The sequence below is a fragment of the Pan troglodytes genome, chromosome 5 (assembly GCF_028858775.2).
Source record: "Pan troglodytes isolate AG18354 chromosome 5, NHGRI_mPanTro3-v2.0_pri, whole genome shotgun sequence".
NCBI lineage: Eukaryota > Metazoa > Chordata > Mammalia > Primates > Hominidae > Pan > Pan troglodytes.
The window spans coordinates 69,440,031-69,455,760 of NC_072403.2; the positions used below are offsets into that span (position 1 = coordinate 69,440,031).

Consider the following 15,730-nt stretch of genomic DNA (forward strand, 5'->3'; position numbering starts at 1 on the left):
ATGCGCAGCCTTCTCCACTGTCAGTATTGCCCACTAGAGTACATTTGTTAAATGGATGAATCTATATTGACACATCATTATCACATAAGTTCATCATTTACATAGGATTCACTCTTCACGTACATTCTATGGATTTTGACAAATGCGTTGTGAAATTTATTTACCATTACAGTATCATACATAAAATCATACATCATATCCTCTTTGCTTGCCTATTTGACTCTCCCTCCACCCTGGCAACCACTGATCTTTTTTTACTGACTTCATGGTTTTGCCTTTTCCAGTATATCATATAGTTGGAATCATATAGTTTGAACACAAGTTTTCAGCTCCTTTGGACAAATACCAAGGAACACAATTGCTTGATCATATGGTAAGAGCATTTTTAGTTTTGTAAGAAACTGCCCAATTGTCTTCCAAAATTGTTGTACAATTTTGCATTACCAGTAATGAATGAGAGTTCCTATTGTTCCATATCCTTGCTGGCTTTAGGTGATAAGTGTTTGGGTTTTAGCTATTCTAAAAAGTATCTAGTGTTATACAATTATTATAATTTGTAATTTCCTAATGACGTAAGATGTTGAGCATTTTCATATGCTCATTTGCCATCTGAATATCTTCTTTAGTGAGGTTTATGTTTAGATATTTTGCCCATTTTAAAAATTGAGTTAATTTTTGTGTTGAATTTTAAGAATTCCTTGTTTACTTTGGATAGCAGTTCTCTATCAGATATATATTTTGCAAATATTTTCTGCCAGTCTGTGGCTTGTATTCTCACTCTCTTTCATGTGTCTTTGACAGATTAGTTTTTTAATTTTAATGAAATATAATTTATCAATTTTTTTCTTTCATGGATTCTGCCTTTGGTTGGCATCTAGAAACTCATCATCAAACTCAAAGTCATCTAGATTTTCTCTTATATTTTCTTCTAGGAGTTTTATAGTTTTTTATTTTATATTTAGGCCTTGAATCCATTTTGAGTTAAATTTTGTGAAAGATGTCATGTCTGTGTCTAGATTCTTTTTTTTTCTTTTTGCATGTGGATGTCCATTTCTTCTAGCATCATTTGTTGAAAAGATTATCCTTTCCCCATTTTATTCTTCTTCCTCTTTTGTCAAAGAGCAGTTGACTGTATTTTGTGGCATAATATTTTATAAAATGGATATAGGATGATTTCCTTAGCAGTTCCCTCATTGAAGGGTAACTAGGCTATTTTCAGTTGTATTCCATTTCTCCTGGTTTCCCACCCTATCTCTCTAGCTTCATGTGCCCCTGTCTTATAAATTTTATAATTCCTCAGGGCTTTCCATAGCCCATCTCTCTTCTTTTCTTTCCATTAGTGACCTCTCATCTAATTCCATGACTTTAAGAAATACCTATACATATGATAACTCCTTGAAAATTTACGTCTATCTAAACCTCTTCTGTCAGCTTCAGTTTTATATAGTCATCTCTCTTATTGATTATTTGTTTTGGCTATATGAGTTATATCGAACTTAACATGTTTGAAGTTGTACTGCTGAAAGATACTCTTCCCTCAGCCTTCCTCAGATCAGCAAATGGTCCCACCACCCATTCAAAGCCCCATGTAGAAACTTGGTAATCAATTTGATTGTGCTGTTTCCAAAATTTCCTTTACTTTTCCCAATATAATGCATTAATAGATTATAGCTGCATGATATATTTCATATTTGCCCCATCTTTCCATTACCACTGCCACCATCCAAGTTGATGCCACTATCAACTCTTGATTAGACCATTGCAATGTACTCCTCATTGATCTTTTTACTTTTTGTCTTAATCTCTTCACATACATTTTATATATCTGCCAGAGAAACCTTTTGAAAACATCAATTCATTGCCCTCTTTAAACCCTTCAGGGATTTTACTTAGAATAAAATGCAGATTCTTTACCATAGCCTCTGGAGCTTTGCATGATTTGGCCTCCTGTTAAATTCCCAACATTCCCACCATTGTGCATATGGTGCACTGCATAACCCCAAGGGGAAGTCATCACATTGTAATTTATGTGAATAGTGTTCCCTGGAGATGTTCAATGAACAATCTACATGGAAATATGATGCTACTTTTCCTCCTTTTCTTTAAACTTCAGATGCACTGGCTTTTACTACTGGATTTGTCATAGTTTGATTATCTTAGATTAATTATACCACAATTTACTTAACCACTGCCATGTTGCCATGTTTTGAGTTGCTTGAAATTATTTTGTTATCGTCTGGGCATGGTGGCTCACGCCTGTAATCTCAGCACTTTGGGAGGGCAAGGTGGGCGGATCACGAGGTCAAGAGATCGAGACCAACCTGGCCAACATGATGAAACCCCGTCTCTACTAAAAATACAAAAAATTAGCTGGGCATGGTGGTGCGCACCTGTAGCCCCAGCTATTCAGGAGGCTGAGGCAGGAGGATCGCTTGAACTTGGGAGGCAGAGGTTGCAGTGAGTTGAGATCACACCACTGCACTCTAGCCTGGTGACAGAGCAAGACTCCACTTCAAAAAAAATTATTTTGTTATTATACTGATAAACATACTTAATTATATCTCCTTTTAAACATGTGAGAAATGGAATCGCAGTGTGATGGTCTGTGTTCATTTTTAGAGTTAATAGATGCCACCAAACTACACTCTAAAGTGTCCACAACCAGCAGAGGGTGACAGAATATCCTTATATATATCCTCAAGCACACTTGAGATTATTAAAATTTTAAGTTTTTAGCAGTCATAATGATTCCATTTTATTTTAATTTGCATTTTGCTGATTACAAGTGAAGTTGAGTTTCTCATGTGAATATTGGCCATTTGTGTTTTTCTGTGACTTTTTTGTTTATGTCTGTTGTATGTTTTTAAATTCGATTTGCAATTTTTAAAATGTCTTCTGAGTCCTAATCCTTTCTTATATCTATTGCAAGTATATCCTCATATTTGTCATTTTTCTTTCAACTTTACTTATGGTATGCTATTCAAAATTTTTAAGTTTGTATTTACCAATATTCTTGGTCTTTTACAATTTACTTGTTTTGTCTTATTTAAAAACATTACTCAACACATAGTTATGTATAATCATCTATATTTTTCCCTCAGAGATTCTAGTTTTGCATTCTATATTTTTTTACCATAAATTTGTATGTTTTTAAATTTATAGGCCTTTAACTTATGTGGCTCATAGTATTGTGAATAGTTTGAGCTAGAAATCAAGCTTTATGTTATAAGCAGATAGCTAATATTTTTCAAAAATTAATAGTTTGTCCTCTGTTTATATTTGATACACACTTTTAGCATCTTACAAGTAATCTTTTCCCTCTCCCTCTTGAGGAAGTGTTTGTAGGAAATATTGAACACAATGAAGAATGCAGATAAAAAATACCTATAAGGCTAGGTTTTGTGGTAGTACCTATTTGGCTTTGCTGCTTTCCTTTGGCTGGATTTAACATCTGGGAGGGGGGTCTCAAGAATGGAAGAGTTCAGTCAACAACAGCATGATGAGAGGGTTCCCTGTTACCCAGTGGGGAGGAGCTCGAATTGTATTTCAAGAGGAAGATTTTGCTGAAACTATTGTTGATACTGGGTCAGTGCAGGAGTTGAGAATTATCTGTGCACATGTGAGCGTATCATAAAACAGCTGACCTCCTAACTCGTGCTTTTCCAAAGAAGTGACACATACTGAAATTGTATGTAAATGTCACTGAACTAAAACTCAAAAGAAATGAATTTTATTAATAGCTCTGACATTGTATGTTTTGAGAAGATGCTCAATACATATTTTTTATATAACAAGAAAGGCTTCAGCTCTAATAGCTTATTATTTGATTAAGTATTCAGTAACAAAGTACTGGGGAGGATTGCATTTTCTAATAATAATACACATTCAAAATATTGGTGCAAGATGTCATTTCAAAAAGAGGTACATTTTTATTTAGCAGTTTCAAGGATAAACTAGAACAGGAAAAATGACTATGCTTAGTATGACTCAAATGTTTATTTTATAGATTAAAATAAAGTCAAGAGAAAAATTGAGGTGGACATACCAGTGATTAGTCATTGAGATACGCCCAATTATTTCTTGTATGTCTATCAACTCCTAAAAATGATCACTTTGTGGTGAAAATATTCCACATGTATTCTGAAACCATAAATTAATATTTCCTGATTGGCTATCCGTCTTTTAGATTTAGTGACCATTGGCAACCCTCCCTATTTCACCATAGGCAAAGGTTTGTGCCAACACGTTCACTAGGTTCACAGAAGTTGAAGTATTTTGGCTACCTGTCCGGGACATAACAGTAAAACAAACAAAAATTATTTGTGCTGTCATCCTTGTGGGTGGAAATAGTAAACTAAATAAACATGTTGGTAAACTAAATATATGTTGTATGTTTAAATAGTGAATATATATTGATACATCTTAGAAGAACAGGGAAAGGAGAAAGGCATGTGTGCATGTGGGGGCAGGAAAGGCATTATGAAGAAGGTGGTATTTGAATAAACACCTCAAGGAGGTAAAGAATTGGGCCAAGTGGCTCTTTGAGGATAGAGGGAATAATGAACCCTGGGGTGATAGGGTTCCTACCATGATTAAAGAACAGGAAGGAGGGCAGTGTGACTGGACGAGTGTTAAGGAAGGGGAGAGTTTTAATAGATAAGGTCAGAGAGGTTATGGGGACCAGATCACATTCTCAAAGACTGGGAAGGTTCTGAGACTTACCTACTGGCTAGCTAACTTACTAGCCTGCAACTTCTCTTCTTTTCCTTTTAATTTCAACTTGTATTTTAGGTCCAAGGGTACATGTGCAAGTTTGTTATATGGGTAAAGTGCATGATGCTGAGATTTGGCGTACAATTGATCCCATCACCCAAGTAGTAAGCATAGTACCCAATAGGTAGTTTTTCGGCCCGTTTGCCCCTCCCTCCCTACCCCCTCTAGTAGATCCCAGTGCCTATTGTTCCCATCTTTATATCTGTTTGTACTCAGTGTTTAGTTCCTACCTATAAGTGAGAACAGGTGGTATTTGGTTTTCTGCTCCTGTATTAATTTGCTTACGATAATGGCCTCCAGCTGTATCTATGTGCTTGCAACATTTTCAATGATGCTAGTAAGAGACATGAAACTCCAGAGACAAAGGACAGTTTATTACAGCATTAGCAGTAGCCAAAGTATCAGCATTTTTGAGTCAATTCTATGAACCTCAGTTCTCTCACGGACCACGTTATAAACATGCATTAGGTTGCTTGGGGAGGAAGTCTGAGGTTAGAGATCCAAATATTTTTATAATGGGCAGTGAGCATGCTTGCTTTTTGCTCCAAATGAAGACAGTATCTCCATCTTATAAGGCAGTAAGCAAACTGGCTTCTTGCTCCAAAGGAAGACATTATCCCTGTCTTCCAAGAATATTTTCTACACAAACATATTTGAAAAGATAGCCAAGAACAAAAACAGCCAGTACCTTTAATCAGCAGGTGGAGGCAATTGTCCTAAGCAAATTAACACAGAAACAGAAAACCAAATACTGTGTGTTCTCATAAGTGGGAGCTAAACATTGGATACACATGGACATAAAGATGGGAACAATTGACACTGGGAACTACAAAATCGGGGCGAGGCAGATGGGAGTAAGGGTTGAAAAACTATATGTACTATGCTCACTACCTGGGTGACTGGGTTCAATTGTACCTCAAACCTTAGAATCATGCAGCACACTCTTGTAACAAACCTGCACATGTACCTCCTGAATCTAAAATAAAAGTTAAAAAAAAACTTGTGTAGAAACATGACAGACCAGTAGAAAATTGTCTCTCTACATATTATGGCTATTACATCCATCAAGACTGTCTTATAAGAATGAGATGGGAAATCATTGGAAAGCTTTGAGCAGAGGAGTGTCATCATCTGATGGAAGTTAAACAATATCGCTTTGGTTGCTGCACTGAGAATACAGTGACGAATGCAAATGTGGGAACAGGGCACTCCCTATCAAGAGGTTATTACTATAATACTGGTAAGAAGTGATGGTGGCTTGTATCAGAGAAGTAGCAGTGGAGGTAGTGAAAAGTGGTCATATTTCAAATATATTTTGAAAAATTGAAAGATCACATGTGGGTAAGAAAGAAGGAGAGGAATCAAGGGTAACTATGGGGTTTTTGTCCTGAGAAACTAGAAGGATAATGTTGTCATTAACTGAAATGGGGAAGACTGTGGGAGAAGCAGGTATTTTGGAGAAGATGTGGAGCTCAGGTAGGACACATTTGAGATGTTCTTAAGATGTTCAAGGTGGTGGTTTAGTAGGCTGATGTATGATCTAGAATTTAGTAACTAATAGATCAAGCAACAGAGATCGGTAAGGAATTCAGGAGATTTAAACAACACAATCAACATGTTTGATATCATGGACATAGACATAGCATTTGACCTTCCCAATATGCATTCTTGTCAAAAACACACAAAATATATACAAATATTTGCTAAATACTGGGCCATAAAACAAGCCTCAAAAATACAAAAGAATTGATATTATATTTACATTTACAGACTTGCTCAAAGCTATGATTCAGAGGAAAAACATGCTTACTCTGCCTGTGCATCAGTAGCAGGTAGCACGAGGCCTTACATTGCTCAGTTTAATTTGTACCTTTGAAGCTTTTGTTTTGTTTTGGTTTCTCTGTCTACACCACGTTTGCTGTGTCTGAGTTTACTTTTGAGTTGCTTTAAAAAATCATTTTGTGCAATGGAAACAATGGCGGTTTGAGTGTTGAGGGTGCTTATAAGAGGTGTGTAATAATGGAAATATTTTTTTTATAACTCACTTTGAAACAATTTTGAACTTATAGATAAGTTGCCATAACAAAAAGAACTCTCATCTCTTTCACCCAGACTCTCCAATTGTTCCTATTTTATTGCATTTTCTCATCTTTTTCGTTCTCTCATTTCCTGTCTCTTTCTTCCTGTGTCTCTGTCTGTCTCTGTCACACACACACACACACACACACACACACACCCTACTTATTATTAGACCTTTTTCCCAACCTATAAAAACAAGCTAAAGATGCAGTGTCCTACAACTTCTAAACATTCTAGTCAATGTTTCCCGTAAACAAGGATATTTTCCTATATAATTAGCACTCAAACCTCCAAATCAGGAAGTCAACATTGATACAACACTACAATCCAACAATCCAATCCATAGGCATGATTCACGTTTCAACTGTTCCAACAAGGTCTCTTTTTCCTTTCTTGTCCAGGATGCCCTTCAGGAATGCGTTACATTTAGTTGTCATGTCTCTTCATATTTCTTCAATCTGGAACAGTTCCTCTTACTGTTTTCCATATTCTTGACAGTTTTTAAGAGGCTTTACATCCCGTAGAATGACCCTCAACTTAGCTCTATCTGGTGTGTCTGCATGATCGATTCAAACCATGTAATCTTTGTAGAAATGATGTGCACATCAAGAGCTACATAATGTAGACCCATATCACTACAGTTAATACTAAACTTGATTATTGAGCAGATGATCAAATATACAAATAGGAGCAATATTTGGATTTGCCAGGTTTCTTCACTTAAAATTCTGCATTTTCCCATTTGTCAATTTTGGCTTTTGTTGCCATTGCTTTTGGTGTTTTAGACGTGAAGTCCTTGCCCATGCCTATGTCCTGAATGGTAATGCCTAGGTTTTTCTTCTAGGGTTTTTATGGTTTTAGGTCTAACGTTTAAGTCTTTAATCCATCTTGAATTAATTTTTGTATAAGGTGTAAGGAAAGGATCCAGTTTCAGCTTTCTACATATGGCTAGCCAGTTTTCCCAGCACCATTTATTAAATAGGGAATCCTTTCCCCATTGCTTGTTTTTGTCAGGTTTGTCAAAGATCAGATGGCTGTAGATGTGTGGTGTTATTTCTGAGGCCTCTGTTCTGTTCTATTGGTCTATCTCTCTGTTTTGGTACCAGTACCATGCTGTTTTGGTTACTGTAGCCTTGTAGTCCAGTTTGAAGTCAGGTAGTGTGATGCCTCCAGCTTTGTTCTTTTTGCTTAGGATTGTCCTGGCTATACGAGCTCTTTTTTGGTTCCCTATGATATTTAAAGTAGTTTTTTCCAATGCTGTGAAGAAAGTCTTTGGTAGCTTCATTGGGATAGCATTGAGTCCATAAATTACCTTGGGCAGTATGGCCATTTTCACAATAATGATTCTTCCTACCCATGAGCATGGAATGTTCTTCCATTTGTTTGTGTGTCCTCTCTTATTTCCTTGAGCAGTGGTTTGTAGTTCTCCTTGAAGAGGTCCTTCACATCCCTTGTAAATTGTATTCGTAGGTATTTTATTCTCTTTGCAGCAACTGTGAATGGGAGTTCACTCATGATTTGGCTGTTTGTCTATTATTGGTGTATAGGAATGCTTGTGATTTTTGCACATTGATTTTGTATCCTGAGACTTTGCTTAAGTTGCTTATCAGCTTAAGGAGATTTTGGGCTGAGACAATGGGGTTTTCTAAATATATAATCATGTCATCTGCAAACAGAGACAATTTGACTTCCTCTTTTCCTAATTGAATACCTTTATTTCTTTCTCTTGCCTGATTGCCCTGGCCAGAACTTCCAGTATTATTTTAACAGGAGTGGTGAGAGAGAGCATCCTTGTCTTGTGCCGGTTTTCAAAGGGAATGCTTCCAGTTTTTGCCCATTCGGTATGATATTGTCTGTGGGTTTGTCATAAATAGCTCTTATTATTTTGAGATATGTTCCATCAATACCTAGTTTATTAAGAGTTTTTAGCATGAAAGACTGTTGAATTTTGTCAAAGGTCTTTTCTGCATCTTTTGAGATATTCATGTGGTTTTGGTCATTGGTTCTGTTTATGTGATGGTTTACGTTTATTGATTTGCATATGTTGAACCAGCCTTGCATTCCAGGGATGAAGCCAACTTGATCATGGTGGATAAGCTTTTTGATATGCTCCTGGATTTAGTTTGCCAGTATTTTATTGAGGATTTTTGTATCAATGTTCATCAGGGATATTGGCCTAAAATTCTCTTTTTTGTTGTGTCTCTACCAGGCTTTGGTATCAGGATGATGCTGCCCTCATAAAATGAGTTAGGGAGTGTTGTGGGAAGTCAGGACCCCAAACAGAGGGACCGGCTGGAGCCACGGCAGAGAAACATAAATTGTGAAGATTTCATTTTAATATGGACATCTATCAGTTCCCCAAATTAATATTTTTATAATTTCTTACACCTGTCTTTACTGCAATCTCTGAACATAAATTATGAAGGTTTCATGGACATTTATCAGTTTCCAAAATTAATACTTTTATAATTTCTTATCCCTGTCTTTAATCTCTTAATCCTATTATCTTTGTAAGCTGAGAATGTACATCACCTCAGGACCACTACTGTGTTAAACTGTACAAATTGATCGTAAAACATGTGTGTTTGAACAATATGAAATCAGTGCACCTTGAAAAAGAACAGAATAACAGCAGTTTTAGGGAACAAGGGAAGACAATCATAAGGTCTGACTGCCTGCAGGGTCTGGCAGAATAGAGCCATATTTTTCTTCTTGCAGAGAGCCTGTAAACAGATGTGCAAGTAGGGAAGATATTGCTGAATTCTTTTCCTAGCAAGGAATGTTGATAATTAAGACCCTGGGAAAGGCATGCATTCTTGGGGGGAGGTCTATAAATGGCTGCTCTGGCAGTGTCTGTGTTATGCGGTTGACATAAGGACTGAAAGATGCCCTGGTTTCCTGCAGTACCCTCAGGCTTATTAGGGTGGGGAAGAAACCCCACCCTGGTAAATTTGAGGTCTGACCGGTTCTCTGCTCTGAAACCCTGTTTTCTGTTGTTTAAGATGTTTATCAAGACAGTACTTGCACAGCTGAACATAGACCCTTATCAGGAGTTTTTGACTTTGCCCTTTGCCTTGTGATCTTGCTTTGCCCTTTGCCTTGTGATCTTTATTGGCCTCAGAAGCATGTGATCTTTGTGACCTACTCCCTGTTCATACACCCCCTCCGCTTTTGAAATCCTTAATAAAAACTTGCTGGTTTTGTGGCTCAGGTGGGCATCACACACCTACCAATATGTGATGTCACCCCCGGTGTCCCAGCTGTAAAATTCCTCTCTTTGTACTCTTTCTATTTATTTCTCAGAACGACTGACACTTAGGGAAAATAGAAAGAACCTACGTTGAAATATTGGGGGTGGGTTCCCCTGATAAGGGAGGATTCCAGAAGGACACTATTTTATACTGCTTTGGATCTCTTCGTATTGCCTGAGTAGGTTCTCCACAAATATTATTTAAAATTTAACAATTTGCTATTACTCTATTGAGAATGAGTTTCTTTGTTTGTTTGTTTTCTATTTAGATACAGGGTCTCATTCTGTCATCCAAGTTGGAGTGCAGTGGCATGATCACAGCTCACTGTGACCTTGAATTGTGGACCCAAGCAATCCTCCTGCTTCAGCCTCCTGAGTAGCTAGGACTACAGGCATGCACGAACACACCTGGCTAATCTATTTTTTTTGTAGAGATGAGGATTTTGCTATGTTGCCCAGGCTGGTCTAGAACTCCTAGCCTCAAACAGTCCTCCTGCCTTGGCCTCCCAAAACGCTAGGATCACAGGCATGAGCTACTGCACCTGGCTGAGTATTGTTGTTGTTGTTTTAAACATTTTATTTGGTCATTTTGGAAACTTAATGTCTACTACATTTATCATTATAGTTTGAAAATCTTTACATCTTTTATATAGAAAACATCATCTTTTTAAAATAGGAGGTTTAAAATATTTCAACTTAAGAATATATTAAAGCTAACCCATATTATTAAAATGAAAATTATAAAAATATCTATGTGAACATGGCCTGCATTTTACCCAAATGTAATCTAACACTTTTTTTCTTTCTCTGTAGGAGGCGACTAATACTAATGGAGTTCTAGTTATATGCTAGGCACTGTGGAGGCCTCTTTATTTTATTGATTCCTTATCATACTCTTTTTGGAGGTATGCTAGAAGAGTCTTTGACAATTCTACCTCTCAGACTATAGGGCTTTCTTTACCATTTGCCTTGTGATATTCCTTGGCTGCTATAAGAACACGGCACTAGAAGGCTTGCTTTTCTATTTTTCTTAATGTATACTTTACAGATTTTATCAAGTGGAGGAAACGAAATCATGAGCTATTTTCTGATCTTTGTATCTTCCACTATGGTCATGATAATTTTGACTTGCTTGTCACCAGTAATATTTTGATTAAAAACTAAGGGAGCCTTCCTCTTATTGCCCCAAATTGGCTGGATCTCATCATTGTCAATCATCTCAGTTTAAAAGAAGGTGGGCAGACCTGCCTGAGGGGAAGTAGCAACCAAGTCCTATTTGTAGAAATTGTTTGTAAACAAACACTATTTTTGTCTGCCTTCCTAGAATGGGGGGCAGGGTATTTATGACTCAGTATATAAAACATTTTGAGGGAGGAAACTTCAGCCGTTGGTAACTAAAAATTCAATGTATGTATTTTTTGTGCTTATTAATGCTATCTTGAATGGAAATGAAAAAAGAACTTTATTGAAAAAATAACCTCATAGATATGTCTCTTAAAGTTCTTAACTTTTCACTCACTGTTTTGTAAAAACTAATAATAATTTAGGACTTGACAAAAGCAGAATGAAATCTCCCCAGACTTTAGCCGAAATTTCCCCACGAACAGAGATTCTTAAATATCTCCTTTTCACACATGAGAAACCTGATGTTCAGGAGAGTTAAGTTACTTGCCCAATGTCTAAGGTTAGAAATGGAAGTTGTGTCTGTTTCTTTCTACTAAGGCTTAGCTGCCACATCTATTCATTTAAATGCTCAAAAAGCTTGATGTTCATATAAACTTCAGAATTATTATATACATTTCACTTTCTCTCCGAGTTTCACTTATAATTTAGCAGGTTGTACTGAAGAGCATAGAAGACTAAACAAGTAAAATGTGTGTTCCTAGGAATCATAGCCAGTGCCTACTTATCTTTTACTTTTTATGACTATTATAAGTTCATAGACATAGAGAATCTAATACACATGTAACTACACCTCTATTAATTATCACAGTGGGATTGAAAGTAGTGAAATAAAGACTAAAGCTTATTTTTTTTCCTATGAAGAAAGCATGTGCATTGCTTGCTGTGTTCCACATGGCCAAATACACCTGAAAAACAAGTATTTGAAAACAGGAAAACACAGTAATAATTCCTGACACTGCCATCTACTGTGTGTTGGACCAATTTCTCTGTTATTAGGAAAACCAAGGACTTGGCTGGAAACCATCCCATGTGTTGAAGGGCTTGAAGAATTGAACATCTCCATTAGTAAGAATCAGTTTCAATGGAAATCAGGGACTGGTTGGACCATAAAGAATTGTTGGCATGAGAAAAATGTTTAAGTAGTTTGAACATTTGCCTGTTTCATGCAAAATGTCCATGTGTGTGGGTTTCTTTATCTTATGGAATTAGAAATGAGTGAAAAGAAAATTATACTATGAATGGAAAAAATGTGAAAACAAAAAAGGAAACATTTTCAATATTTGCTGGGTTAAAAGTAAAAAACTCACACATTATGGAATCTAACTTACTATATGTCATTGGTGCACAATAGCTAGAATTTAGTATTAAAACTAGTCCATGAAAAAAGCAATTTACCAATAATATGAGGAAAAAGTAAACTGAGAGGAGATTTTATGATTTAGGAGAGGTTATATGTATAGTTGTAAATCATAAGTTATAACAGGAAAGATAGCTATAACATAAATGAGCAAATAAGCAAGACTTGAGTATATGAGAAAAGTAACTGGACATATTGCCTATCTTGCAAAATGTGTGAACCAGAATTCTTGGTATAATATTTTAATGAGTACTCTGGATTCTAAAGTATTCTAACCAAATTGTTATTTTATAGAATATCAAGGTATATCTTTGGTTAACTTTGTGTTAGAATTCTATGTGGATGTCACCCATTTTCTGGCACCTTTAATGAAATCTTCTAGACTTTCTTTCTGTAAAATCTCATTACTCTGACTATTCCAATATCTATGTACATATGTATGTATGTATGTATATCTATCTATCTATCTATCTATCTATCTATCTATGTATCTATCTATCTAATCTTCTATCTATACATCCATTCATCTATCTTCATCTGCCCTCTATATAATCTATTTATATACATCCACACACCCACACAAATTTTGGGTTAATCTATCTTTCAAACTTTCACTGTCTGAGCCTTTAAGCATCAAAACTGTGGCTTGCCCTATTGTTAAATTCACTAGCCCTTATGTTACTTGTCATATTATTTATTTCCATTTCTAAAAGCTATTCCTTTGGGAGTTATAAAGGTACTCATCTTGGTTAATTTTTGAGTACTCTGCCTTTCACTAAGGAACTATTCTATGAAAACCATCATAATCAGTTTTTATTATTGCTATTAAGTTTAAATATTTAACCGATTTTTTTTTTTTTTTTTTTTTTTTTTTTTTGCTCTGCACTATATGATGGATGCTAGATACTCAACAGACATGGTCACTGCCCTCAGTTCTATGAAAGACAATCAGGAAAGTCTTCCCTAAATTAGCAAGGTGAAGTGTTAGCACCTGGTATGGAGGGGAAGATGAAAGCATTCTAGGCAGAGGGAAGCAACACAAAATCTCTACTCCGGGAAATAGTGTGGCATATTCTAGGAATTAAGAAACACAATTTCTTAAAGATCAAGATTGATCCCTAATGTCACTATGAGAGACTGATTTATGTAAGCCAGATACAAAACTTCATCTCATTATTTCATAATCACACTCAAGACATGATTAAACATTTTTTCCCATAAACTACTATTATTCTAACCCTCAAATGTCTTCCATTTATTAACAATTTTGACTTTTGGACAGTTAAACCTAAGTAGAATATCAAGGAATATAGGAATAAAATGTTTGCATTAATATATTTGATAAAGTGATCTAGAAATATTAATTTTTTTCTTACACATATGAATATGATATTACAATAAAACATCCAAATAATGCAAAGGTGGATATAGCACAATTGGTGATTGACTCCTGTACTCTTTTTATCCCAGCCTCTGTTTCTAAAATAGGGAAGAGAGAGCTAAAGCTTCATCTTCTGGGTGGTGGGTGAGGCAGGATAGAGAAATAGTAGATAGTCCAGTTTCAGGAAGCTAGGATATGGCAGGTAGGTCCTTATGTCCCTTTATTTTCCTGGCTTAATCTCTCCAACTTCCTTAACTGGGAGTTTCCTGGATTCCCTAATGCTATTCTGGAAGTCCCAGCCAGGTATTAAAGAGAAGATAGCTCAGATCTAGAAATACCATTATCCCTTAGCCACAGCCCAGCTTGGGAGCACCCAGAGATTGCTGAGCTCTTTTAGAGGCACTACCATAAGTTGCCCCAGTAGTTAGGACACTGTCGCTTCTTACTGTTACTACTTGACTTGGGGCCATTTCTCCTCTCTAATTTCCCTCTGAAGCTGATGGCCTTGTGATATTTCTGACAGTTTTGAGTGAGATGGAAAATACAGATAGGAGAGGCTCACAGAGATGAAGTCTTGATCTGGAACTGAGTTATGAACTTAAGCTCACTTGACTTAACTGCATTTAGCACAAAACATTTAGAACATCTACACAAAATAGAGAGTTTAGAGTTAATAAATTAAAGCAATACTAAAAGCTGTATTTTTTGTACTACTGAATTTTAAGTACTAGTCTATCTGTGAAGTATAATGTCAAATATACTAGAAAAAGAGGACAGTGGATTTGAATTTTATTATATGTACTTTTTTACTTCTCAAAAAGAAAACTGACTTTGAAGTTCCTAATTTTAGTTATATTTGTGGACAGCAAAATGATTTGAAATTCTGCCTCACCTTGTTCACAGTAGATTCCAGTGGTTCCTAGAGGACAGAAACAGGTGTATCCATGAGGTAATGAAATGCAGGTTGCTCCTCTGCTACAGTGGTGTGGAGGGTCATGTTCAGGATCACAGGTAGAAACTGTCTCTGTGCAGAGTGATCCTTTCCACCCAGTGGTACAATTGCAGCTGTGGGTTGAGAGAAAGCCGCATGATTTGAGCACTTGTGTAGAGATGGATACATACTATGTATTGCCTTGATGCTAACTTGTCAATTTTAACTGAAGTTCCAAGAGATCAAAATGAATTGTGATTCAAACTCTAAATTGTCAAAGGAAAGAGTTAATAACTGGTTATAGGATTACTGGACTCCACACCAAAGACTTTAAACGATTCAGAGTGTAAAAATTGAAAGAGAATTTTTTGAGAATTGTTTCTTCAGACAAAATTGCATTGTAAGTCTCTCTCCCAACTCCCACACCACCACCTAAAGAAAAAGCTGTGCATGGTGTTGCTGTCTCCTAACTTCAAGCCTAGTGAAAAGAGATTCAGCAGGACCACTTGGAGAGCTTGGTGTGTTTTTCCCTGGCATTGGCAAACTCACAGGCTCAGCTCCTGGGGTTGCCAAAAGAGCTGCAAACATACTGGAGACAAGTCAAATGTGAGTGAATCCCAGGAAAGAGATGTTCATAGTCAGGAACAATAGCTTGAGGACATATAAAAATGAATCTTGACCAAGAGGTGTCCCTCTAGCTAAAGATACAGTGGCAGTAAGTGGTTTCTGGCTAGAGCAGAAGCTGAGGGGTAATGGGGAATACTCAGCTGAAAG

At 36.4% G+C, this 15,730-nt stretch overlaps 1 protein-coding gene across 1 annotated transcript in view; it reads right to left on the minus strand.

Annotated features, from left to right (window-relative positions):
* The window catches only part of LOC100609532 (protein eyes shut homolog), a 2,075,858-nt gene that overhangs the window by 11,496 nt on the left and 2,048,632 nt on the right, over window positions 1-15,730 (minus strand). Inside the window, exon 43 of the mRNA XM_063813139.1 lies at window positions 14,918-15,090. Coding sequence (XP_063669209.1) covers window positions 14,918-15,090 — 173 coding nt within the window. The remainder of the gene's footprint in view (window positions 1-14,917; window positions 15,091-15,730) is intronic.